The 25,963-nt window shown below is 41.3% G+C and overlaps 1 protein-coding gene across 1 annotated transcript; it reads right to left on the reverse strand.

The window, feature by feature from the left end:
* Window positions 1-493: 493 nt before the first annotated feature.
* LOC119734791 (sorcin-like) lies at window positions 494-25,728 on the reverse strand (the record flags this gene model as incomplete). Its single annotated transcript, XM_038208349.1, is given in 6 exon segments — window positions 494-982; window positions 8,905-8,960; window positions 9,658-9,826; window positions 10,404-10,478; window positions 21,692-21,766; window positions 25,601-25,728. Coding segments are annotated over 5 exon segments (483 nt in total), but the record flags the coding sequence as incomplete, so codon positions are not given.
* Between the last annotated feature and the right edge of the window lie 235 nt (window positions 25,729-25,963).

Below are 25,963 nucleotides of genomic sequence, written 5' to 3' on the forward strand. Positions count from 1 at the left end.
CCATGCAGCATATTTTAAGTCTTTGGATCTTCAAAAAAACTGGTGCTTTGTGTTCTTCCATTCTGTAATTTATTAGATGGTTTTCAAATATCAGTGACTCGAATTGACTAAAGCATACATTTGACTCGACTCGACTCGACTGACTTGACCACACACTGTGACTCAACTCACCTTCTTGACCTAATGACCCGACTCAACTGGAGTAACTTCCTTAAAATGACTCGACTCACTCAAGTCACAAAATTCAGTGACTCGTTACAACTCTGGCATGACCACAGAAATGCATCCAAGATAACAATGGGAAGATGACTACCCCTAATTTATGATAAAACCATAATAATGGTCAGTTACCTTTCTGGGACACCCTGTATAGTCCATGCCATAGTGACGGACCATTTTTGTTTGTGTGGCCCTTTAAAAATACAGGGGAAAAAAATTAATTTCCCAAACCGGAGAAAACAAAATAAAACTAATTGTAACTTTTTTTGGCAAGTTTAATTTTTGAAGGCCGTTATAGACCTTAAACTCTCATTTTTTTTCAAGTAAGATTCGAGGCTTTGCATGGTGGAGATACTAATGAATGAAAGGTTTGCGGAAACACCATGTGGGAATATTAACTCTGAGGTGGATTTCAGTCAAGATTTAACGATACCATCTGAATCCGAAAGAATACAATCAATACTAATTAGGGAAGGTACAGTGATCAAAAATGCAACATTAACACAATGTAAAGTAAAAATGTAAAAAAATCTTAAATAGAACTAGCTTTCAAGATTTTTAGGAATGACTTTTTTCAAATTTTCAAAAACTTTCAAAAGCATGTAAAAAAATATAATTATAGAACAAAGTCAAGGCGAGTTCAGACTTTGCACGAAAGTGAATGTGAATGCCAGTTTTGAACACACTGCGGCAGATTTTGCTGAAAAAGTGTTAACTGTTGTTGATGCTACACAGTGAAATAATCAGTCTCATTTCCATTGCTCTGTAAGAAAGGACAAATAAAATGCACAATGTTATCATTATGCCAGATAAAGTCACTTAACAATACTTGGTCATAAACTAAAGCTGACCTGGATGCAGATAATGGCGTCCAGGCCCCTAACTGGTTTTAAACGTACTTGTTTAAAACCGGCCAAGCACATATTTATTTCATTTATTTCATATTCACGAACAATAGACCCTGCCAAACTATTTTACGGGATAAACCACAACAATTGATGTTTGAAATCATATTGGTTTCTCCAGCCAAATTCAGCAAAACTCTGTTCATTTTCATTAACATGCTTTTTATAATTAATAATCAAACCAGGATTTTGTTTTGTTTGTTAATATTACATTCAATTACGTTGAATTGCACATATTATTTTGCTTTAATCAATTTTTTTTCATTTACAGGTTATCAATGCTACATTATCATCATCACTGAGTTGAATTTCTACCACCTATTTTCAATTGGTGCAATCATATGAAGAATTATGATTTTGATATTTTTTTTCCAACTTTCAGATCTACATGTTCACACCGTCACCTTTTTTTCCCTTTACTTTATCAGAATTGAGAATGTATGGTTCAAGAACCAGTTTCGTCTTTGCAGGGCGGATATGTTTGTGCGCAAATCAATCCAAGATTAGGCCAAAAAAAAAAAGTCTCCGGTTTCTGGTATGTGGGCGCGTCGCCGTAGCCATGCGCGTCGGCAAAATGAAAAAGTTTTTTTTTTCATTGTAAGATGATGTCTCAAAACCGCCAAACTCACTGGTTTGACTGGATTCCTGCTGTTGCACAATTTTAACGTGTTTTTAGATAGGGTAATGGTCGAGAATAAGCTTTATGTGGCCTCTCTGGACTCCCATATATTTGCACTAAGTTTAGTCGGGCACCATTTGCAGTCATCAGCCGACATTTGAAGCAAAAAAATCAGGTAAAAAAAAAGAAGCCGCGTCGCCGCACAACTTTTTGGGCAAGCTCCATACCAGAAACCGGAGACTTTTTTTTTTGGCCTTAAAGCCTCTTTTTTAAAGGGCTGCAGATATCCAAAATAGAAAAACAATTTTTATTTTTGATAGAATAAAACATTCAAGTAGAAACTTCATCAGGAGAAAACTCGATTGATTTTTTATGCGCAAGGATAGTACATAATAGTTGCTCTTGGTATTTATGAATATTTATGAATATTTATGAATTATGAATTGTAAAGGATCTACCTTCTAGTTAAATTTTACAAAGAGTTACAGATTATACCTATTTAATTTACAAGGCATTACTTGATCAAATCCCAGAGAGTTTAATTTAAACATTTTAATGATCGGCAACCATCTATTAAGTCAAACAGACACAATTAATGTAGTTGAACAAATGATTGTGTCTGATGTTTTGAATATGCCTGTCGCCCTGTTGGACCAACATCAAATTGCCATGCCTCTTCTGTAAGGTGTGTTGCATGAACATTTTGCTGCTTACGAAATTAAAACGTGGTTTCCAATTAATTCCCCCCCCCCCCCCACAGAAATGTGGTTGGGGTCTACGAACAAATACTTACCTGTAGAGCAATACTACTTATGCATATTCCCCCTACCGGCAGGTATTTTCCGCTAAGAGTTATATACAATAGCGCCCTCTGGTGCCCTACCCATAATATCCCGCGGCATGCGTGCCTCGTGAGCGTCCTCTTTTCTCGAGCGCTAAGTCGGAATACAGAATGTACTCAAGGCATCGAGAAGAGTGGGGTAGGGGGGAGGGATGCTCTACAGGTAAGTATTCGTTCGTAGACCCCAACCACACTTCTGTGGGGGGGGGGGGGGGAGTCTACTTCACTCTACTTACCTGTAGAGCAATACTACTTATGCATAGACTAGCACCGTCAAGGCGGTGGGTCATGCGAGATGCTATTGGGCTTTCACAGGGGCACGTAACAATACGCGTAAACCCTGGATGGGCCCGTCGCTCCACATGTGGGTGGACAAGGCAGCCCAAAAAGGTCGGCATGTTAAAGACATTAGTCATAATGGTAGCCTCAACATGCCAACAGAGATGTGATCCCCGATTTTGGGAATCACACGTCATGAATTACAGCCCACCGATACCTACACATAAGAGTTCGGTGGGGCACAAAAAAAAAATTATCATGAAAGGCAAAACATCACGACATGGTACATATAGACACTATAATATGCACATGTACATGTACAGAGCTCAATAAAGAATCAGAGTTAGGAGACACCAATGCTGGGGAGGTCTCCGGTCTGAAAATGTCTTGAGAACATGGTGGGGCTCAGTCAGTCGCCCTCAACACTGCTCTCCCATGCTCTGCCTTTTATTTTGCGCCTGCGGACCGATCACACGGATTCTGCCGTTGATACGTCCGTGGTTTCATGGATGACCGTAGCCAACCTTCAGGCAATCTTGTCATGAGAGCCTGCAGGTATGGTGGGGTCACCATGATAAATACATGTCATGAAAGGCCTGCCTGTATGGCAGGGTCGTCATGACAAAAACGTGTCGCGAGAAGCCTGTCGGTATGGCAGGGTTGTCGTGACAAATACATTTGTAACTGCAAGTGACCGATTCAAAGCGTCCCAGTGCAGCTAATGTACGACGTTAAAGTCATGATTGGCACCAAAAATTCTCCGTCTGGACAAGAATGATTTGATGCCCGTAACAAAGACGTCCGGAGGCCCAGAGGGCTCTGACAGTCCTTAGTATAAATCCCTCCTTAGGGAGCAGACATCAAGTAATGATCAGCACCAAAATTCGCTGTCTTGAAACGGACAAGAATCATTTGATGCCCAGAACAAAGACATCCAGAGGCAAAGAGGACTCCGACCGTCTTAGTTCAAAAAACCTTCCTTAGGGATCAGACGCCAAAGTCATGAGCGGCACCAACATTTTCCGTCTGGAATGGACAATGATTTGATGCCTAGAACAAAGATGTCCGGAGGTAAAGAGGACTCCGACAGTCTTTTAGTTAAAAAACAAAAATCCTCCCATAGGAATCGGATGGGCACACTCGGTTCCCATCAGATGTGGTCCGTCTCTATTATAAAGAAAACAGTTCTTTACTACATGTACTGCTTACAAAAAAGGCAACCGTAGGGACCAATGAAACAGATGTGAAATTGTTCACTGGTTCACAGAACTCTAAAGATCTCTATAACACTTTTGGATAAGAAGGTGTTGAAGAGGTCCTGCAATTCAGGGGTGTTAAAATATCCCCTTAAGTTAACTGACATGGAGGTTCAACTGACTAACATTAAGGAATCTACTGTCGTGTTAGAAGTCCCTCAAGTGCAGGCTGTAAAAGCCGTAGCTTGTTTGAGAAAGGTCTGATGTGTACAGGAGAGCATTACAGCATCCAGTACATCAGAAGAAATTCCTGCGGAGTTGGGTGAAGGAAACCCAAGCTGTGCTGGAACAGAATATTGTTCTGCTCGGAAGAACATTTGTACCTCCAACTGGTGAGCCAAGGGAATGGCTATAGCCCTGGAAAACCAATCAATGGGGTCAACATGGAGTTAAGAAGAGGACCTTGTCATCCTTCTGCTCCAGTTGATTAAGTACCCAAGGGACAAGAGGAAGACGACAGGAAGGTGTATACAAGTAGCCTGTCCGTCTTCATCACCATCGTATTCGTGTGCCATGTGCAGGGGTCAGGAACCCTCAGGCATTAGCCTGGAAATCTGTGACTAGTTCATGAAACAAGTCAGATTGACATGTGGTTAGTTGTCCTTGCTTTGGAGGACCGTCGAAAGCAAGAAGCTATGAGGAAAACCCCAATGGGGTATTTCTCAAGTGAGTGTACACAGTTGTGCAGGCTGCCTGCCCACCTGGTCGTCGGAGTAAACCACAACCGTGTCAAAGTCACATCGAACCAGGATCATCTGGCACAACACCGAATATAGAAGTAACATCGCAGTTTATCCAAGACTGCCAGCATCTCAAGTATGTTAATGGAACTTGAATGATGCTCACACAAGGCCTCACCAATCCGCCACTAGATGCGGGTGGTGGGCAGTTAATTGGCAGGGTAACATGTCCGCCATGACAGTTAATGAAGGCTGCAATCTGTGAGAGGCCCACCCTTGTGAGGTTGGCAACGTCGAACCACAGGAGGTGCTGCACAAGTCAGGTTATGGCCTGCACTGAATGCAGTGAGGACTGGGCCGATACAAGCAAATAGGTGAATGCCACCAATCTTTGTTTCCACAGCGCAGTCATATCGCCTTTACTATCTCAGCAGAGGCCAGGAGTGAGGCGGAAAAAAGGCTGGAGGAAGCCACCATGAAGTTGCAGCGAGAATCTTTGTTTGAAAACCGCGAAATTCTCAGTGCTCTGGCCTGAAAATGAGTTGCAGTTGTGTACCCTTCAGGCCAGGGCTCGTTCCCCATGCTGATGTGTTAGACAGTCGACTATATCTCATCAATATCTTCCCAAGGGAAATACAAGACGGGCGCAACACTGTGCTGGCCCGATGGTATTGATGTCAGCCTCAAAGTCTCTCTGACGAGCTCCTACGAGTCAGGTAGGTCACTTATGGAAGTCATCAAACAAATGAAGCCGAATCGAAATCGTTGTTACCAGTGAAGGCCTTATCCTCTGTGGCATGGCGTACAGAAAATGTTGCTAGCACGGCCACACAAAATCATCTGGGCAAACTTCAAGAGGTATGCAGTTGAGAAAACAAGCAAAACTGTTTGTTCTTCACCTGAGCTGGCCTGACCGTGGGGTTGATGGCTATCTGAGATTGACCAACTGAGTACATGTAGTCGACATCGACCAATATGGATGTAAACATCGATATCCACCGCAAAAGAAAAGATCTTTGTCCGTTAAAAACTTAAAAGGTGGGACTCGAATCTTTGGCGGGCGCCCTTTGACAGGAGAAACAGTCCATCAAGCATGTTACCCCAGCGGGCCAAGATTGCTAGGGTCTGCACTCGTGTAAAATTATCGAGTACTGAGTGCAGACCGTGAAATTGACAGTGAAAATAGCGGTCACTACGTCCGCTAAGACTGTCGAGTCAAGATTAAAACATTAAACCTAATGTACTTCATGAGGATAAAGAGGGAGGCTGAACGCGTATCGCCGAGCCCACTTTAATTCTACTGCAAAGTGTATTCAAGCTTCTGCAAGTATTATTTACGAGGAGCCGCTTGAATAATGGGGTCCCTCTACTGCTGGTAGCTTGTGCTTAGCTGCATTGAAGAGGGAAGATGTGACAAAAAAATACAGAATTTCGCTAACGGAAAACGGTAATGATCACATTATTACTTGAAGAGCAGCAGGCAGTTTGAATACAGGCACAATCTTTCGAATGTGGTCCACAACATGCCTGAACTATGGAAGTATCAAAACAGTCGCTTCATTGTGAAGAGCAGCAGTCATCTGATGAACCATCCTTATGCAAGAGTCGAATAGACCCCGTAAACGAGAACCGTAAAACATATCTGGAGGGACGAGTTGCACACGGCCACAGTCAGTTGTTGAACAACTCCCTCGGAGACAATGGACAGTGTACATACACAAGTAATGCACACATGTACAATGTACACGTACATGAAAAATGTAGCGATCTCAGTACAGCAAGAAACACCGCCGCACTGCTAAGCACTGCGCGGCGTGTCCCATTGTCCTTGAGTCACCCAACCGTGATTAATGTAGAGGTGCTACAGAGTTCACGGCTCGCAACTGAACTCAGACGGACGTTTCATTAACGTGCCCGCCAGGCAATACATGTACATGTACCTGTGTAAATGTATATGACCGATAATGAAGCCGAGAACAATTGCAAGGCTTGTAATGAGTGGGCCGAAAAACCGAGTCCTCATCCTGGTAGCGTTTGCCGTGGTGGGATCGGTGCAATAAATTCGCCCGGATTAGAAAAATAATGAAGCCGTTCCCGCCTGAGAAATGGACACCATTTTGTCCGTTGTCGATGTGTTTCACACTTGATCCAACGGAGGTATGGGGAACACCTTGTCATTTTTAGATGCAGCGCCCGTCCAGCGCTTGATTTGAAAAATTTGTGATCGGGCGGAGGGGGCTCATCGGCGGAGGGTAATTTAAGTACCCGTGTAATGTCCCTCTGCGGCAAACGGAGCGGAGGGGGCTCATCGGTGGAGGGTAATTTAAGTACCCGTGTAATGTCCCTCTGCGGCAAACGGAGTTTCATTTCTGCGATGGACAGCCGTTGTAACCGGTCTGATTCTTCGTCATCATCGGATGAATCAGCCTGAAGTCAGAAGACACCTGGGGCACCGGGAACCCCGAGCAACGGACAAAACCCGTTGACGGGAGTGGTCCCCCAGAGCGAGATAGAACAGGGGCCGTCGGTCCAGGATCCCCCCGGGCTCCACATCGCTCATAACGTACCCGGCCGCCAGTACCTCAGGCCCCGTGGGCCCACGGGGGCTGAGCGAGAGCTGGACGGTCCAGTAGCCCGTGCAATAGCCCATCCCGGCAACCAGTGGTACTCGGCACTGTGTCGGGAGGGCATGGGTGACTAGAGGCCACTGAGGCGTGGCGGTTAGTCCCCTCGGGCTGCCCCGTGAATGGGGGAGGGCCAGGCGATACAGCCGTGCTCGTACCTGAGTCACGCTTGCCCTGACGGCCCTTTTTAGGCTTTACTCCGGCACAGGAGATATGTTTTGGAGGAACCTTGCCGGAGCGTGCCCTTTGTTTGAGTGTTCCGCTTGAATTGACCAGAGAAGGAGACTGAGGCCCCATTAACTGGTCAGCGGAACTGCCAAGGCCCCCAGCCGGCAGTGGCTGAGGGTGCCGGACAAGGGACTGCTGCCGCGGTAACGACGTAGCGTTAACGGCAGAGTCCCCCGAGAACTCGGGTCGTCCCGTGGGAGTGGAATTCCCCCCGGTTTGTGACAGATCGGTTCTCCCCAAACGCTTCATAATAATCAAATAAATACAACCAAGAAGATGACGAGAAACTCTACAAACTGTTGTTTTATTAACTCTTTTATTATAAACTTCTCTTAAGCGAAAAAGGGTAGTAAATTGACGAGGAAAACAGGAGCTATTTTACACACGTCCTACCCGACATGCCGCTAAGAGAAAAGAGGACGCTCACGAGGCACGCATGCCGCGGGGTATTATGGGTAGGGTGCCAGAGGGCGCTATTGTATATAACTCTTAGCGGAAAATACCTGCCGGTAGGGGGAATATGCATAAGTAGTATTGCTCTACAGGTAAGTAGAGTGAAGTAGACACATCTGTTTCAGTTTGGCGTTCCAAAGTCGCACAGAACTAACAAATTCCAAATATTTGAATTAAGTACATAAAAGATCAAAGTTTGAAAAGGTTTGGAACCACTATGCCGAAAGTCTAGAAAAAGTAACACATAAAGTTCATCTGTCTGAAACCTAAATCCATTTGGGTCTACCCGAGTTGCTCCTATAACATTTTGGTTTAATGCGACTCAACGCCAGCTGGAAAGGGTGTATTCATGTCCCATTGTTGATGTTTAGGCCCGTTTCTAATCAGGAGCGGGTCTGACAGTTAAAATGTTTCCAAGAACGTAGAAAGCTCGCAGTACATTTTCAATGCACCTCCCTTGACTTCTATAGGAACTTTCAAAAATTAGCAGCAAAGATGTTTATCCGAGCTTTAATTTTCTTTATCAATTTTTCATTGAAACAAAAAAGATGAATTTCTGTTTGAAAGCCACCCATTATTCAGCCTCAAACAATCATTGGCTAATGGCAATACTTTATAGTGACTCAATTCACCCAATTTTCACAGAGAAATGCTACTGCCAATAAGACTGGTGATCATCTGAAACCAAAATGGACAGACAGACAGATGACTAGCTGAACAAAATCCAATCTAAACCAATCTGCTTGCAGTTTGCCCTATACTTGATCTGCTTGATTACACATATTACTTCAATTTCTTACCTTTTCTTTTTCCCGGGACACTAGTGAATCGCATTTTCCAGGACCATTTCAAGAAACTGTTGAAAGCAAGGATAAGAAAACCAAATCAAATAAATCATAAACACATTCCTGACAAAGAATCACTTTTAAACTTCATAAAATAATTCAGGGATTTTCAAACAAAAAAATTAACACTTCCCTTCACTGCATCTGGGGGCGCCCAATATATCTTTCAAGACATTTTTGTAACTATTTGTTTTCACAGTGACACCACGACATAATCAAATGGCTTCAAACCATCACTCTTCAGAAATCAGTATCTTGGCAAATTGAAAACATGCTGGGGTCTAGAGCCTTTTTATTTCATGCAATGGACCATTAACATCTTGAGCATTACACAAGTACAGTACCTGCTGAAAAAAGGACAGTCAGAGTCTGGTGGGTTCAAATCCCACTACAGTCGATTTCTCTGTTTAACCTTAATAATACTGATTAAAAAAACCAAGGCAGTCTTCTTTTGTGGTCTAATTGATTTTGAAAAAAGTCATGAATGATCTGGGCTCTATGATGTGTGCATTTTTTACTGCTGCACTTTAAACAAGTTTCTTTGTTTTGAGAAAATGTGTCTTCATTAATTGTGCTGTATTTTGCTGCAATAATCAACTTCAGCAATACAATGAGTGAGTAGTTACTCTGACTACTGATATCATGAATGCTCAGTTTAATGATGCTTATTATAAATGTATCATTAGAGTCACAAACTGCAAAACCTACATCTTCATAGCAAATTCTAACAATTCCTCTTGCAGCAGCATCTTTCTTTTTGAAGGCCTCAGTCAATGAACGAATCATGACACAGCACTGAATAAAGTCATCCAGCTTCATTGTTCTCATATCTGAGCGGTCAAATTTCTGCACAAGCACAGAACAGAAGCCAGGGGTCCTATGGCAACACAAGAAGCAACAAAAGTTCACAATATAAAGATCAAAACAGAATATACAATCGTTTTAATTGGTTGCCGAGTGCCAAAGTATATTTGAACAGCAAAAAGAGTTTCAATATCATATACACAGACTCATCAAAGACAATCCAGCTTTATATATATCTCGTCAATACTCTTTTCACAAAGAGATGTGAATGTCATATTTGAAGCAAAATAAGTTCATAAGAAAATCACAAGAGAAGTTTCTTTCATCTTAAAACTGTGAAAACTACATCATTGCAATTAGTTTATGCAGTAAAAACCAATCATATTATTCTGTGAAAGGTACATGTAAACTTTTATGTGATCCCAGTAATAATCATTTACATGGTGGTACATGTAATTAGCATAAATAAGTAAAGATGTCTGTCCCTTGTCAAACGAACATCCAAGTTTACCAACTTTAATGCCAACTTTAATGCGTATGATGTTTTGAACACCCGAGGTCGCCTTGGGTGTTCAAAACGTCATATCCCACTTCACAGCAGTCAAAAATTGTTAATTATTTAATCATTGGAAGTGTGAACTCCTACTTACACATTGTAGCCAAATGACTTGAGTGCATGATGGAGCTCATTGGCATCAATGTTACCTGATCTATCCTGATCAAATCTGTACAAGAAAATCAACCATATCATACATGTAGTTAGTGTTTAGTTTCATCACACTCTGTACTGTGTTATCACAGATCCAGGGGGGGGGGTGGTCAGTGTTGTAGCCGTCAAGACTAGTCTTGGTCTCGAGACCAGTCTCGAGACCAGTTTGAAGGTGTTTTCGGTCTCGACCACGCATGGTCTAAGAAAAAAACGCTGGTCTTGGTCTCGCACCTCCCTGTTCTCAGAATTTTGGCCCGACACCAGCACGAGACCAATATAGAAATGCACTTGCAGTTGTTGCCTAACGAAATCCAAAACCCACCAGAATAATACCGCCGTTAATGTTCCATGGTTCTGGCGACCGTCTAGCCTTGACCAAGGCTATCAGCTTGTTGCCATACGAGCTTGTTCCCGCTACCGTTTGCTCGTACCCCCCGCCCTGCAAACAGGACGCTGGGATACTCTGATGGAGCTTCACAGAATCTTGTGAAGGAAGTGGCCTGTGACCTATGTATAAAGCACATGGCTGCAGCTGTTTAAGACCGCGTTAGCCAATGCATGCAAATGCTATCCAAAAACTTCCCATAGAAATGCACACGTTTCATACCAGATGTGATTTCTGTTTCATTGCGTACCATGTGGACAAAGCGTCGCGTAATGCAATCCGACCGTTCGTGATTCAAAACGGAGCCTGAGCAAGTGATGGGAATTGTAAATTTACAACACAGATTAAGTTTTTACAGAATTTCCTACAATATTACGCTTTTCAACAAAAAAAAAACATCTGTAAACTGGAATTAAAGAGTAATGAATCAGTCTTAATGGCCGTTTCAAACCTTGCAGAGTCATGACCTTGATGATTACAGAATTTCCTACATTATTACGCTTTTCAACGAAAAAAAAACAAACTGTAAACTGGAATTAAAGAGTAATGAATCAGTCTTAATGGCCGTTTCAAACCTTGCAGAGTCATGACCGTGATGACGCGCAGGTAATAGGTTACGCAAAATCCAACCAATTAGAGCGTGAATTCATCAGAGTATCCCAGTGTCCTGTTTTCAGGGCGGGGGGTACGAGCCAACCGCTACTGTACACCGCGCGCCGCAACACACTAGTTGTACTATACCGTTAGCCTCAACGACCCTTGTGTGTGCTTTGTGTGCATGTACGTGCGCCCCACACACACTTCCGCAAACAGCCGTACAGTAAGTCGAGGCGGAGGATAGCCTTGACGCAACCATGGCGAATTCCTTATGTGTTTCTTTATATTTTCGGCCGAATTCGGTCGAGAATTTCAGATGCGCACATATTACACGATATCCAATCAAAGCCTGTAAACTTTGACCCGCGACATACATATTCATGGGTCCGCAAATTTACACCACGTATATTCACTCAAAAATAAATGTCCAGGTATTTCAATCCCATTTTAAACCATTTTTCCAGTTTTATCCCAAACAAAGAAATATGCCGCTATATGAATGAACACTTGTTCAAAAAATGACCATTTCCAATGTATTGCGAATTGGACAGTTCAAGACAGTTATATCCGCCGATGTTTATTGTCGGTGCAACAGCGTACACGCCGCTACCTGTACCTACCCGTGACATTCTGACAGCGATAGGGAACAGGTCAACTCGTACCCATTTGATCGAATGCAGGTTAACTCGAATTAACTGCAAGAAACGAGCTATTGACTTTGGGATGGAAATATACGAAACTGTCAAATAGGGACATGGTGAAAAAAATCTCTCCCTGAATTCGTACCATGTGCAACATATATCTCATACGTACGACATATGTATTTTAACGACATACGTACGATATGTAAGTCGTAGGTATAACATACATGTATAAATCGTACCTATATGTCGTATGACATACAAGTCATACATACATATGTCGTACGTATGAGATACAAGTCGTTCTCACAAGATATGTCGTACGTACGACATAATCGACAAACAAGTTGAACGTAAGAGTTAAAATTCATATGTTGTACACACGAGATATTTACTCGTACTTATACGACAATGTCGTATGAGACATATATCGTACCCTGTCGACTCGACATATATTGTACGCACGACAAATATGTCGTACCGGCACCTGTCGACATTATGTCATATGTTGATATGTCACACCCTGTGGACATATAACTTATAAGTCGTTCATACAAGTTAAAATCAGTCTTACGGAATAAGTAAGCTAAAGGAGAGATAATTTTTTTCCCATATCCCCTTGACAGCTTAGTAGAAATACCCCCCAAAAGTCAGCGGTAGATTAACTCAATAGTGTGGGCGCTTTTTTTTGCCGCTGACCGAGAGCGCAGCGTGTCTTACCGCATGGCGCGAGCCCGGTCGGTGCCTACAGTGGACGGCCCCAACTTGGTCTCTGTGTGCAGTGATATCGTTTTTGCCGGCGTGCGGTTTATATACCGTTCACCGTTTTTTGAAGGTCTAATCATGGAGAAAGGAATCCTTCCATAGTCTAATTGTTCATCCTTTTCATTTCATCTTCGATCCAAACTATGTATAGCTTTATAAATATTATTCTGCTGTTATTTAAGATTTTAAGGGGGTGTTTTACAATAACTATTGTTATCACTATGCCGTCTGGTTTATAAACCTTTGGTCGCATTATGCAATTTAATAAATATTCATTTCTTTGTCAGCCATTATCCAATGAGAGAAGACTATTTACCATAGCGCATACTAATTATCATATTGAGTATACACGGTTGTGTCAAGGCTATCCTCCGCCTCGACTTACTGTACGGCTGTTTGCGGAAGTGTGTGGGGCGTAGATACATGTGCATAAAGCACTCGCAAGGGTCGTTGAGGCTAACGGTATACTGTGTCGCGGCGCACACGGTAACAAGCTCGTATGGGAACAAGCTGATAGCCTTGGTCAAGGCTAGCGACCATCGTACCGGCTGCACTGATGTACTAATCTGACTACTACGTTTGACTTGGCTACGGCTAGCTTTGGCAGACACCTCGTGCGTTTGCCCATGATTTATTATACGCATAATGGTCACTAGCCGTAGCCACATAATCATTATTGCCACTGGTTACCATCAGTAAAAAGACGTGCATTGAATGCATGGTTTGCAGGGCAACCGGTACCCGTATGCACTGTTGATATACATGTATCTGGAACTTGACTGGCAAGGCACCATTCTAGCATATGTACATACGTTGTATGCTATGTCATGTATGTGGGAAGCATGCGTGCCTGATTCGGTTGCGAGAAAGTTTGCTCTTTTTTACGCACAGTTGGAGTTAATTTGAGTCATGTCTGCCAATTCGGCAATCATACTGTATGCATACAAGGACCATAAAGAGTACATTGATGCCAAAACTGGAGGCAAAAAAACATGTCGCAGTTTGTGTTTTTTGACCGAAAAGAACCAGCATCATAGTGAGGTACCTTAGTGAAAAAATCGTGACACGGTGGACAAAAGCACCATTTTTTCACCAAAGCATCTCCATGGTATACCTTTTCGAAAAAAAGACGGACGCAAAAAATTGGATGATGGGAAGGGCATGTATGACGTCATTATGACGTCATCAGCTAATTATTACATGAAATATATATAAATTGATAATATCTTCTGAACTACAAACATCACAACAACAAAAGTCGCATCAAATGAAAGGGACCAACAAGATCTTTCATTTGAGTGGTATGCCAGGAGCGTTGAATGTAGTAAAGGGTGGTTTTGGGGGCCAAAAAGCACTTTTTTTGTCAAAAAAACCTGATTTTTTGCTAAAATCATGTATTTTTGTTTGGCACCTTGTATGTGTTATTGTGAGATTTTGTTTTTAAGTCAGAGAAAAAGGTTCCAATTCTATGCCAAAAGAAATTTGGCAATTGATTATTATTATTTGTAATTGATTATTAGTATCTTAAATGCTTACACTTGTTCCTTAGATAGGTGGAAAAACTGCAGTTACCGTAAGGAAAGTTATCACCACTTTAGGGTATGGGCCAAAATGGGACTTAAGATTTCTTGTATTACCTTGATAAGGGCCAAAAATAGTTCTGCTTCCCATTACATGGCATTTGAAAACAGGGTTGGTAGGTAAGGATTTTTTGGTTTGTGTACAATCATATATGGAGGCGTCTGCGTGTAGTCAAGGGTGAAAGGGAGAAATTGATTGTTTTGGGTTCTTTTTTTTCTCATTTTTCCCATAAAACAAATTAGGGTAGGGGCTGTCAGAATAGGGTAGGTAGGGAAACCGGAAGCAGAACAGTTTACTATCATTTTTTTTGGCCTAATACCAGCAAATAGATGGTATGCATTACTTTTATCAATGCATGTCCAGTTTGAGGAGACTTTTGAATCAAGACCTCCAACTAATCATGCATAGGCCTACGTTCTTTTTATATATCGAAAGTTAAAAAGCTTAAACTGTTGTGCAATAGCCCAAAAATAAAAGCTTACCACTTTGTATTCATTATGTTCAAATTGACTATCTGATTGTTGAAACCAATGCATTTAGTGGTGAGACTCCTTTTTGCGTCTCAAAGTGCCTGAAAATGTAAAATTGTCGTGGAATTGCCCATAAACAATCAGAATAAGTCAGGAGTAAGCCTAATTCATTTGGGGTCAAATCGGTTAGGATGTGCTGGGGTGAAATGGAGAAATGAGCAGCCCTATCTCCACTGAAGTACTCCATTGCATAGCACAGCGTCTCAACATTATCATCTTCCAATAACATTCTAAGGACCAGTTCTACGAGGAACTCAACACCACCATCAGAGGTATCCTTGTCATAGAACAACTGTACCTCCTTGGCGAATTCAACGCCCGAGTGGGATCTGACCACAACTCCTGGCCCAGCTGCATCGCTCACGTTGGCGTTGGCGAGCTTACTGAGAATGGGCAGAGGCTGCAGAAGCACCTCAGATCCCGTCAATGGCTTCAGTTTCATCTCATCATCACAGGAAGACCCTCACGAAACTGCGTTCTCATCACACGCAGCGCTGACTGTTATACAGACCACTCCCAAATAAACAGATCCACCGCTCAAGGCAAAAAAAGACGCCCATACTTCAAACATCGCCAGGACGTCAATCCCAGATCTGTACAACACGAGGAATTTCCCTCCTCGGTATCGTTAAGAAGGCCTTCGCCCTTGTAGTGCTGAACAGATCGCAGCTGCTAGCTGAGCGCATATACCCTGAGAGGCAGTGCGGATTCAGAGCTGAAAGATTAAAGATCGACATTATCTTCTCCATTGTCTTCGACTTACGGCACTTCGTGGAGAAGTGCCGAGAGCAGCGACGACCGATGTACTGACCGCCGACCTAGCCGATGAAGCCCTTTGACCTTCGTCAGTAGAAAAGGCCTCTTCAGGCTACTGCAGAAGATTGGATGTCTCCAAGTCATCAAAAACATTCAACTCCATTACCTTATCAGCATCGGACATATGATGTGCACAACAGCTTAGCACCGCCGAACACTGGATGTGATCTGTCCGGATCATCTCTAGCAACATGTCTGCAACGAGGTTAACACAAACTCGAGTGCAAATACCTTACCAGTTCGTTGATGCGTCAAAAATACGGAGAGACAATTGGAGAAACCAACCCTCCCAATGAAGGCATATAATGTTTCCGGAATCATCAGCCATGGTTCGATATACCTTATGGGTATACCAGCAGAATGACTGGCAACGTGAGAAGGACCAGCTATCAATGGGCTCCCTACTATACGAGCCGCACGTACCCTACGAGCTGCACCCTACACTTGGTCAAAATCTACACTGGCACACTGACCCCAAAGCCTCAGGCCCCCACAGGAACCAAAGGGTTGACCACTACCACTCCGGTGAGAGACATACAAGACCTGAAGGACCGGCTCCCAACGCAGTGTGATACTTTCGACGACTTAGATATGCGCTCTCCTACGCCTCAAGCCAGATACTCAGTTCCACACAAATCCGCCACATAGGTGCAGCTTTCATGTCAAACCAAAACCGCAGGCCGAGCTGAAAAAGACTGAGAAAGGCTGGGTCATACAAAAAGTCTCCCATCACACGGACGGGTGCAGCTCTATCACAGCAACTGCCAAAAATGACGGCCCGTTCAGGATGTGTCCGGATCCCAAGCAGCTAAACACATAATGTTTTCTAAAGATCCCCACTCTTGAGGAGCTCAAGCCAGAATTTGCACTGGAAAGGTTCTCCTCCAAGCTAGACGTCAAAAGCAGGGTATTGGTCTGCTCATCTAGGGCAGTCTGAAAAACTGACAACATACATGTACAATTAGGTAGTTAACAGCTTTCGTCGCCCATTCATCGGCTTATCAGTAAGCCAAGATAATAGTCCCAAAAAATATTGATGGCAAAATAAGCTAGATGGCTTGATGCGTTGGAACAATCACCGCGACGACATTGCAGTATTCGGTCTCCCTTGAAGAGCATGACGAACGGCCGAATGTCTCATCACCCTGATGGAAACTGCTGGTTCCTTAGCATAGTCAACAATGTCTCACACTACACCCCAAATTGCGCAGACAAAGTTGCTCCCTTCAGCGATCTTCTTCGAAAAGATGTACCATTTCTCTGGGAAGAGGACCATCAAGCTTCTTTTACAACCCTTGAACACTCCATCTCAACTCAGTCCTGGCTACGATTCTCCGACACACTGGTATAGAAACCATCCTCAAAGTAGATGCATCTGAAAGAGGATTGGGCAACACCCAGGAAGGTAAATCCATCGCATTTTCCTCAAAGATCCTATAGATCCTCTTCCCAGAGCATATTCTCGAATATCGAGAGGGAAGCTGTGACACTGCTGCAACTTCATTCGGCTCCAACTTCATTGTTGTCACTGACCATTAAAACCATTGGTTACGATCTGGCGCAAAATCCTAGCCAATACACCACACCGCTTGCAGCGTCTTAAGCTACAAGGATACAACTTCGACGATGTCTACAAACCTGGTGCTATGATGGTGATCGCAGATGCACCCGGCAGATTGCCCAACCCCTCCAAGCTCGACAACGAGACATGTGATGAATCTGTAACTTAGATACACTGGGATGGGCACCAGACTGTAACTTATGTTACATTTTTTTGTCCGCCTATCTTTGGAATAAGTTTAAACATTTAAGATACCAATAATCAATTACGAAAACTCTCTTGGCATAGTATTTGAACCATTCTCTCTGACTTAAGAACCAAAACTCACAATACCACTTACGGTTTGCATGTTAAAACAAGGTGCCAAAATGATAACCCCAAATCCTTGATTTGAGCACCAATTTTGTTTTTTTTTTTACCAAAAAAGGGATTTTTGGCAAAAAAACACCCTGTACTACATTTCATCCCACTGACATACCACTCAAATGAAAGATCTTGTTGTTCCCTTTAATATGATACCACATTTGTTGTTGTGATGCTTGTCGTTCTGAAGATATTATCAATTTATATGTTTTTCATGTAATAATTAGCTGATGACGTCATAATGACGTCATACATGCCCTTCCCATCATCCAATTTTTTGCATCCGTCTTTTTTTCGAAAAGGTATACCATGGAGATGCTTTGGTGAAAAAATGGTGCTTTTGTCCACCGTGTCACGATCCTTGGTATTTTTGTCACTAAGGTACCTCACTATCAGCGATAAGGCAGGGACAACGTCTGCCTTCATCAAATATGTGCGGCGTCATCACCCTATGTAGGCCTAGCTAGGTTTTCTTCCTTGCGTGGTTGTTATTGTTATTGTCTAATGTCTATGACATGTTTGTTTCAATTTCTTTAAAAGTCTAATAAAGCTAAATTACCGGTAGTGTCCAAAACTGTCCAAACAACACAAATCTGTGTTTCATGATTGATTTTCAATATGCATTTGTTTTTATGTGCATTTTGGCCCAATTTAAAAGGAAGATACAACATTTGCAAACATCAAAACACGAAATTATCAAATTATCACGAAATACCTAACTGGATTGTTAGGGACTGACAGTCTAAATCATCCTGTAAAGTTGTGGCTCCTGGTGTGCTGACATTTCCAAGAAAAACTGTATTTTTCCAACGCTGGTTGGCCGACCAGTGTTGGAGAAAACTGGCTTTTTTCAAAAAGTAATCCTAATTTTTCATATTTAGTTCGTCTGCATTTTCTTTGCAATTGATTACACACCTGTGAAGACTACAAGCCTGCTAGACTGATTCTCTGATTTGACAATTCCCCAAAGTCTATAAATTGCTCCCTTTCATCTTTAGTAGGGTCAGGGAACCAGACTACAAGAATATGATTTTTTTTCCCCTTTTTTTCTAGCATCTACGAACCCAAAACGTGAAACAAGTCAGTGTAACAATATTTGCTGTAACATACTAATCCTCCAAATCCATTTATTTCTGAAAATTGCAGCAAAAGCAAATGTTGTACATTCCCTTTAACACTGGAAGTACTATTGTTATTAAAGAGGTTGTGGAATGCTGAAAGTCGTTTTGTTTTTTATATTTTTTTTATCGTAGAGTTGACCCATATATATATCATAATGACAAAGCCCCATTCTTTTGTAGTGTGCGTTTATATGTTTATAAAACTGAAATTCATCAAGTAATTTGTTGGTCGGCGAGCGCATAATTGAAATCAACAGTCGTCGGGTTCTTCGTAAAATGAGAAAAATCGTGACATAATAAACAGGACTTGTTTATACTACGCTGCATCCGGAGTCCTGTTTATTATGTCACGATTTACTATGTTTTGTTTGCTGCCCCCAACGACGCTTTTTACACAAATTGCACGTTCAGGTCGAAACAGGACCTGAAAAACAGCTCTCAAAAAAGTACCTTTTGTACTCATTTCATGACAGACACATTGGTCGTTTTTATTTCATCACACCTTAGGCTACATATACCCAAAAAATGACGGAAATGTCTTCGAGCATTCCACAACCTCTTTAAAGTTGTAGTTGGTTCAGTAATGTGAGCCTTCATTCAATTTCATATTCCTTTCTTGATTTATTCAATTCTTTATTTAATTTTTGTCTGTTTTGTTTTGTTTGTGCATAGGCCCTTAATACAATAACATAACTTATACAAAGATGATTTACATGTGTTTATTTATAAATCCGGTCTTGGTCTTGGTCTCAGACTGTCGGTCTCGGTCTTGGACTGCTTTTTTCGGCCTGGTCTTGGTCTTGGTCTTGGACTGCTTTTTTCGGCCTGGTCTTGGTCTTGGTCTCGGACTGTCGGTCTCAGTCTTGGTCTTGGTCTCAGACTTCCTGGTCTTGACTACAACACTGGTGGTGATCTGTCAGGATATTTCTTATATTTGTTTAATCTGAAATCATTTTAAATGGACTCCTGATGGCATACTTTTGGCAGAACTGTATTTTCCTATTGAATAGCAGGGAGTACTCGGCTGGGAGTGTTCTTTCTTATGCAGATGAGGAAGTGTTCTGCTTGAGTGGAGCTGTGCAGCAGCAAGGCGTGCAGGCAGCCATTGACGGTTTTCACCACAGCCGATACAGACGTCCTTACTTTTCTCCAAGAAAAAGCAGTTGCGAGGTTCCGAGGACACCTTTCCAGAAGTGGTGTTTAATTATCACACACAGACAAAATACACTTAAGGTCTTTTAACTTTTTGTGATGAAAGTCACAAGAAGGTGAGGTAAGAGTAAACAATGCGATATTATATAATCGATGTTGGTCGAGACTCACGGTGAGTTAGAAAAATTGTTAGTACGTTGTAAGTTCACGGACTCCGTCGGCTGCTCATCGAAGAACCGTGCTCCCCATATATATGTGTATTTAACATGTTTTCTTACAGTGAGGGATGACAGGCGCAATAGGAAATAATTTATTTCCGTTTGAGCTTGCGAATTAGGAAATAAGAATATTACATATTGGATATCATTTCCTGTGCACCCTTTTAAATTAAAGTATCTTATGGGCAATACCATGATAATGTGAACATGGCTGAAAAATGGAAAGTTTATGAAAATCTTAAAAATATAGGTACCATAACCCCAAATGTGGTATCAAATTAAAGGGGACAACAAGAACTTTGATTTAAATGATGTGCCAGTGAGATGGAATATGGTTAAGTTTATTTGTTTCTCAAAAAAATGGTATTTCACCTGTAAAGTATGGATTTTAGGTAGTCATTTTGGAACCTTGTTTTTACATGCAAAATGCAAGTGTTATTGTGAGGTTTTTTTAGTGAAAGAGAAAAAGGTTTATTATCTATGCCTAAAGAGTTTTTCGGATTATAAGTTTCTTAAATGTTTAAACCTGTACCAAAGATGGACGGACTGTAATGTGAGTGACCGCAACGTGCGTTGCCACAATATATACCTCTCTCAGATTTTATAATTGATTATTTTTTGATAATTGTAATGGTAGAATATGACTTGTAATCTAATGATGTAAGGGCACTAAATCTAAAAAAAAGAAGTTTTCCATCAGTGCACAGTATGAGTAAAACCCTCAAATGTAAGGTATTTAATTTTTCCATGTCCTTTTTGTGTAACGTGACTTGCCAATAAAAAAACTCATTGCCAAACCAATAGAAGTTCATTTTGTTGGCGTTTAGTCACTTAATTTCTGTGAAAAAAGTCCACCCTAACTGCTTTGGCTTATAGAATAACAGCACAGAGTTGACAGAAGACCCGCTCCAAATGCAACGTGAGCTACCGTGGAATTGCCCTTATGCAATTGTGACGATGTTTTTTTTAAAACAAATTCAGTGACCCTGAATGGAAGTGTGATTTTTTCTTTACAATTCAGTGACCCACTCAGAATGGGTAAAAGGAGGTACATGTACGGCTGTCTTTTCAAGAGACCATGATGCAAAAACAACTCAGCGCTGAAAGCTAGCATTTGTGTGCTTGCAAGATGAGGTTATGTTTAAAACATGTTTTATTTTGATTTGAGGCACTCAACTGAAAACCTCTGCGAAATTCAGGCTTAGCAAGGAATGACCATGTTGTATATTCTGCTAGTATTTGCAAAAATGTTCTTAGTCAAATGGTACCTCGCATTACTTGAGCTAATGGCATAACCAAAACAAGTGGATTTAAGAAATAATTGTGCATATTCAATCCATATTTCTGCAAAAAGAGTTGTATATATGTGATGATGTTGATGATGATGTTGGGAAAGAAAATGGCAATATATGCTTTAAAATCACAATATTGAGTAAGTACAAATGTACAGTTGTCTCATTCTGCCTTTATATTCTATAGTTACAAAATCAATTACTGACCTTTCAAAGCAACTTTTCCAGTCTTGGATATACTTCCACAGCGCAGCAAACTCGCTAAAATTTATTGTTCCATTTCTAGAATAAGAAAAGAAAATGCTTAAATATGAAAAGAAACACTTTTAATTCTGAGAAGATGACTAATGTAAAGATATATGTATATATAATCAAAAGGCTCATGAATCTCACCAAATAATGTATGTGCGAATATAGGAGAGTTTGAGTGTTTTCAACAATTTTTACCACAATACCCTTCTCATGACATAGCCAGCTGGGGTTTAGGGCGGTATTTAAACCCCCCTCCCCTATTTTTTAAAGAGTGCCCTTTGTACATAAGTACCCCTTTTCACCAGCGGCCCCCCCTCTCAATATATTGTAAAGAGTGGCACTTTTTTTTTTTTACACAAGTGCCCTTTTTCACCAGTCGCCTTCTTAACGAGTGCCCTTTAGGAATGTCGCGTGAACATTGGCAATTGTGCCGCCCTGAAAAGTGCCACATTTTGTCCAATAGTGCCCACGATCGTCTTGTTTGAACAACACCCCCATAGAAAGATGGTGTCCAGCACCACCCCCCCCCCTTTTCTGCCAGGTGACCAGTGGAAAACAAAATTGTCTACCTTTCAGCAAGAATAGGGCAAGTATCCTTTTCACGTCTACCACCCCCCTATAAATATGACCTTACTACGCCACTGCTTCTAGTGGGAAACAAAAAATCTTCAGTCTGTTAATATGCAGTGTGGCAGTTCAGATTCTCATTCCCTGTTGGCCTGTATGTTGTATGTACACAATTCATGCTAGAAGACAACTCAATACGTAGACACAATTGTATGAAGGGACGTTATTGCATACAAATATTCCAGGCTTGCTTTGGGGGTATTTTTCCACACTCCCCCCCCCCCCAAAAAAAAACACCACACATATGAAGAAAAAAAACCTGTATAGCACCTCTAAATTTACAAACAAAATCAACTGTACACCCATAATAGACCTTATTCACATGGAAGTCATCTTCAATCCTGTTCCCTGAATCTTTATGATAAACTATAAACTGCTGAATGGGATGGTGCCAGACAATTTTATGATTGGCCTGCGTTCCAAGCCTCACTTTAAAAAAAATGTTTTAGTGTGGTTATTAACATTATTTTTTAATATTTTTTAAATAGTTTTTTCCAATTCAAATTTGCTAGACATTTAATCAACATTGTTTCTAACATAATATAAAAATTAATTTTATAAATACATGTAAAAACAAGAATTGAATCTACCTTAGAATATGAATCAGCAAAATACACAATGGAACGTTAGGTGTAGGGTGAAGCACAGCTTTTGTTCCCCAACCTTTGGACAGAAAATTACAATACATGTAACGAATAGGGACAAACCACAAGGACAAACAAGAACATAACAAGCAGGAGTAAGATAATAATTTTCAAATATTGTAAGAGTTGAGGAATTGAGTTTTTAGCTTTTTTACGAATATAGGTAAAGTTGGAGATGTTTTAAACAAGGCTATTTTTTAACATTGAAGTTCTATTGGAACAAACATAAAGATTTTTCTTTGAAACACTTCTAGTATATGAATATTCATACATGAGTTTACCCACATTCAGATATTAAAGGTCATTAAACGGTAAGAGCTTGACGTTGACAAATAGGGGATTAGTGTTGTCATGATAATTGGCATTACATATAATACGAATAGCTCTTTTTGTAACAAGTTAATCACACTGAGAAGAGCAACTACCCCATGTGAGACTGGTGGGACTGGGATGGACCACGGTTTGTACGAAAATTGCCCATGCCCGTCTTTCCATATACATGGCAAAGTTCCGGACTTTGCTTGTGACATCATCAGAGATGAAGATGGATGATCCCTTGTACTGATTCCTTTTCAGTAGCTTGGCTGCATTTCTCAAGACGTATTGCCGATCAGCATTTTATTTACCAAAAGTCTTCACACAAACATCAGCTATTCTGGATGGCGAGCCAATGTGCTACAACAGTTCAATATATGAGTACAATGTAAACTTAAGCAAGATTTTATCATTTCTGTGGCCTTTAATTTAAACCTCCTACTGATAGAGCTGTCACAAGCTGTCCAAAAACAAACCGATTCCTCTCCCATAGCTTTTGTACAGACTGGTCACCAACTGCCAGAACCCCTGGGGTATGACAGACAGGGTGTCATTGAATACTGCCATAACTTGTACTGCAATTCTATAGACCTTATGCGTAGCAGCCATTGCCCTCTAATGCCTTTGTTTTGCTGTGATATGCATGAGTGAACATTTTGTGCCTTCATTGTTACTGAATTAAATCAATCATTGCCAGGCACTCAGCTGTACTTAAACCCACCATATTACTGTCAGTCAAGGCATGGTACTTTCAGTTGACAAAATTGCCACAGTCTGTCAATTCTACCAATATGAGCCCAATTTGCAAAACTGTTTAAAAAGTATCACTTGATAGATTTGACAGATAGTCCTTTTGGCACTGAGAGAGGGAGGGTTAAAGAGATTATTTGTTAATTGATACTAAGTTGTACTTTTAATATCTAAACTGGCTAAAAGCATAGGACTAGGACATGCTGCAACTCAACCAGAATAAGACAGAGTTCTTTGTATTTGCCAATAATCGCATACTTCCCTCTATCACCAACATTGAGTTAAGATTAGAAGATCTCCTTATTCACACTTCCACATCTATTAAAGATTTAGGCATCATCCTGGATTGTTCATTGAACATGTCTAATCATGTCAGCTATATTTGTAGAATTGTCAATGTTCACATTCGGAACCTATGCCACATCCGCCGATTTCTCACACAAGAAGCCTGCCATCATGCTGTCAGAAGTATGGTCCTCTCCCGCCTTGACTACGCCAATTCTACTTTGTTTGGAGTGCGTGAACTTGACCTGAAACGCCTACAACGCCTGCAAAATAAGGCAGGCGGCTAGTCTGGGCATGTGGATGGGACCAGCCTTCTGGTAGCCTGCTGGCAGAGCTGCATTGGCTTCATGTTAAACAAAGACTTCATTTCAAAATGTTCACACTCATTTACAAAATTCTTAATGCTCAAGCTCCCTCTTACCTTGCTGATTTAATACACTTACATAACGATACTGTCCCTGATGTACACAGGCATCGACTCCGCTCATCCTCAGACTTGACCCGGCTTTCCATTCCTAGATCTAAAAGGAAGGCCGGGGACAGTGCCTTTGCAGTCGCAGCGCCCCGCCTGTGCAACATGCTCCCCACAAGTCTGAGAGAAGCTGCTTTGTTGCCTGTCTTTAAATGCCTCCTCAAGACATTTCTTTTCCCAGAACCTTCCTGATATGCTTGTTTACTTTGTTAGTTTGTAATTGTTAGTTTGCTTTTTGTATTGTGTACATTTTCACATCTCTCCCCTCTTTGTTATTGTAAGGCGCTCTGTTCTTCGTATAGCGCGATATCAATATTTTGTATTATTATTATTAGGACTATGGGCCTTATTCATGAGTCAGCCATGTTGAATTGAAAGTGAGGTAAAATCTTAAGAGAAATGAAAGCAAGTACATTACTAACTAATTAAAGTCTGCTTAAATGACTAATTTAACATTTGTAATTAAACATTCCCTAATGTTTTAAGCCAGATTAAAAACAAAATGAAAGCAAAATAAGGATGCATAAAAAGTCTGGCGCCATCCCATTCAACAGTTAACAATTTATGAAATACATTTAGGGAACTCGACAAAAATGGCTACCTCGTGAATAAGGTCCATTGAAGTACTCACTAATCTTTGCAGTACAAATACCACTCCACACCCAATGCATACGAACCTGACAAAAGCATTTCTCCTTCAACTGTTACAACTACAAATTATGTAACAAGTACAAGATATAATTCATTAAAATAATCACTGAGTTGACCAACCTGTCTTTATCAAACATGCCAATCATCAACCTGCATGTTTCTTCATTAAAGTGGGACCAGTTGCCATTGACCAGGGCTTGTCTTAGTTCTGTTGCAGATATAGACCCACTATGGTCAGCATCAACAGCCTGATGAAATATAAAAATCATGAACAGCAAAATAAACAAAGGGCTTCAAATCAGACCAACCAGACCCACCCCGAACTCAACCAACTCCTAACCAAACAAACCCCCAAAAACCTAGCAATTTATCATGCAGAGGTATGATGGGAAGAATAGTCCAATTCTGTGGGAACAAATGTACATGTACGTATGGTGCCCATAGTATGGCAAAATCAATCTCCTGCACAGTCTCAGCAAAACA

The sequence above is a fragment of the Patiria miniata genome, unplaced genomic scaffold (genome assembly GCF_015706575.1).
Source record: "Patiria miniata isolate m_02_andy unplaced genomic scaffold, ASM1570657v1 HiC_scaffold_28, whole genome shotgun sequence".
In the NCBI taxonomy this organism is placed as follows: Eukaryota; Metazoa; Echinodermata; class Asteroidea; order Valvatida; family Asterinidae; genus Patiria; species Patiria miniata.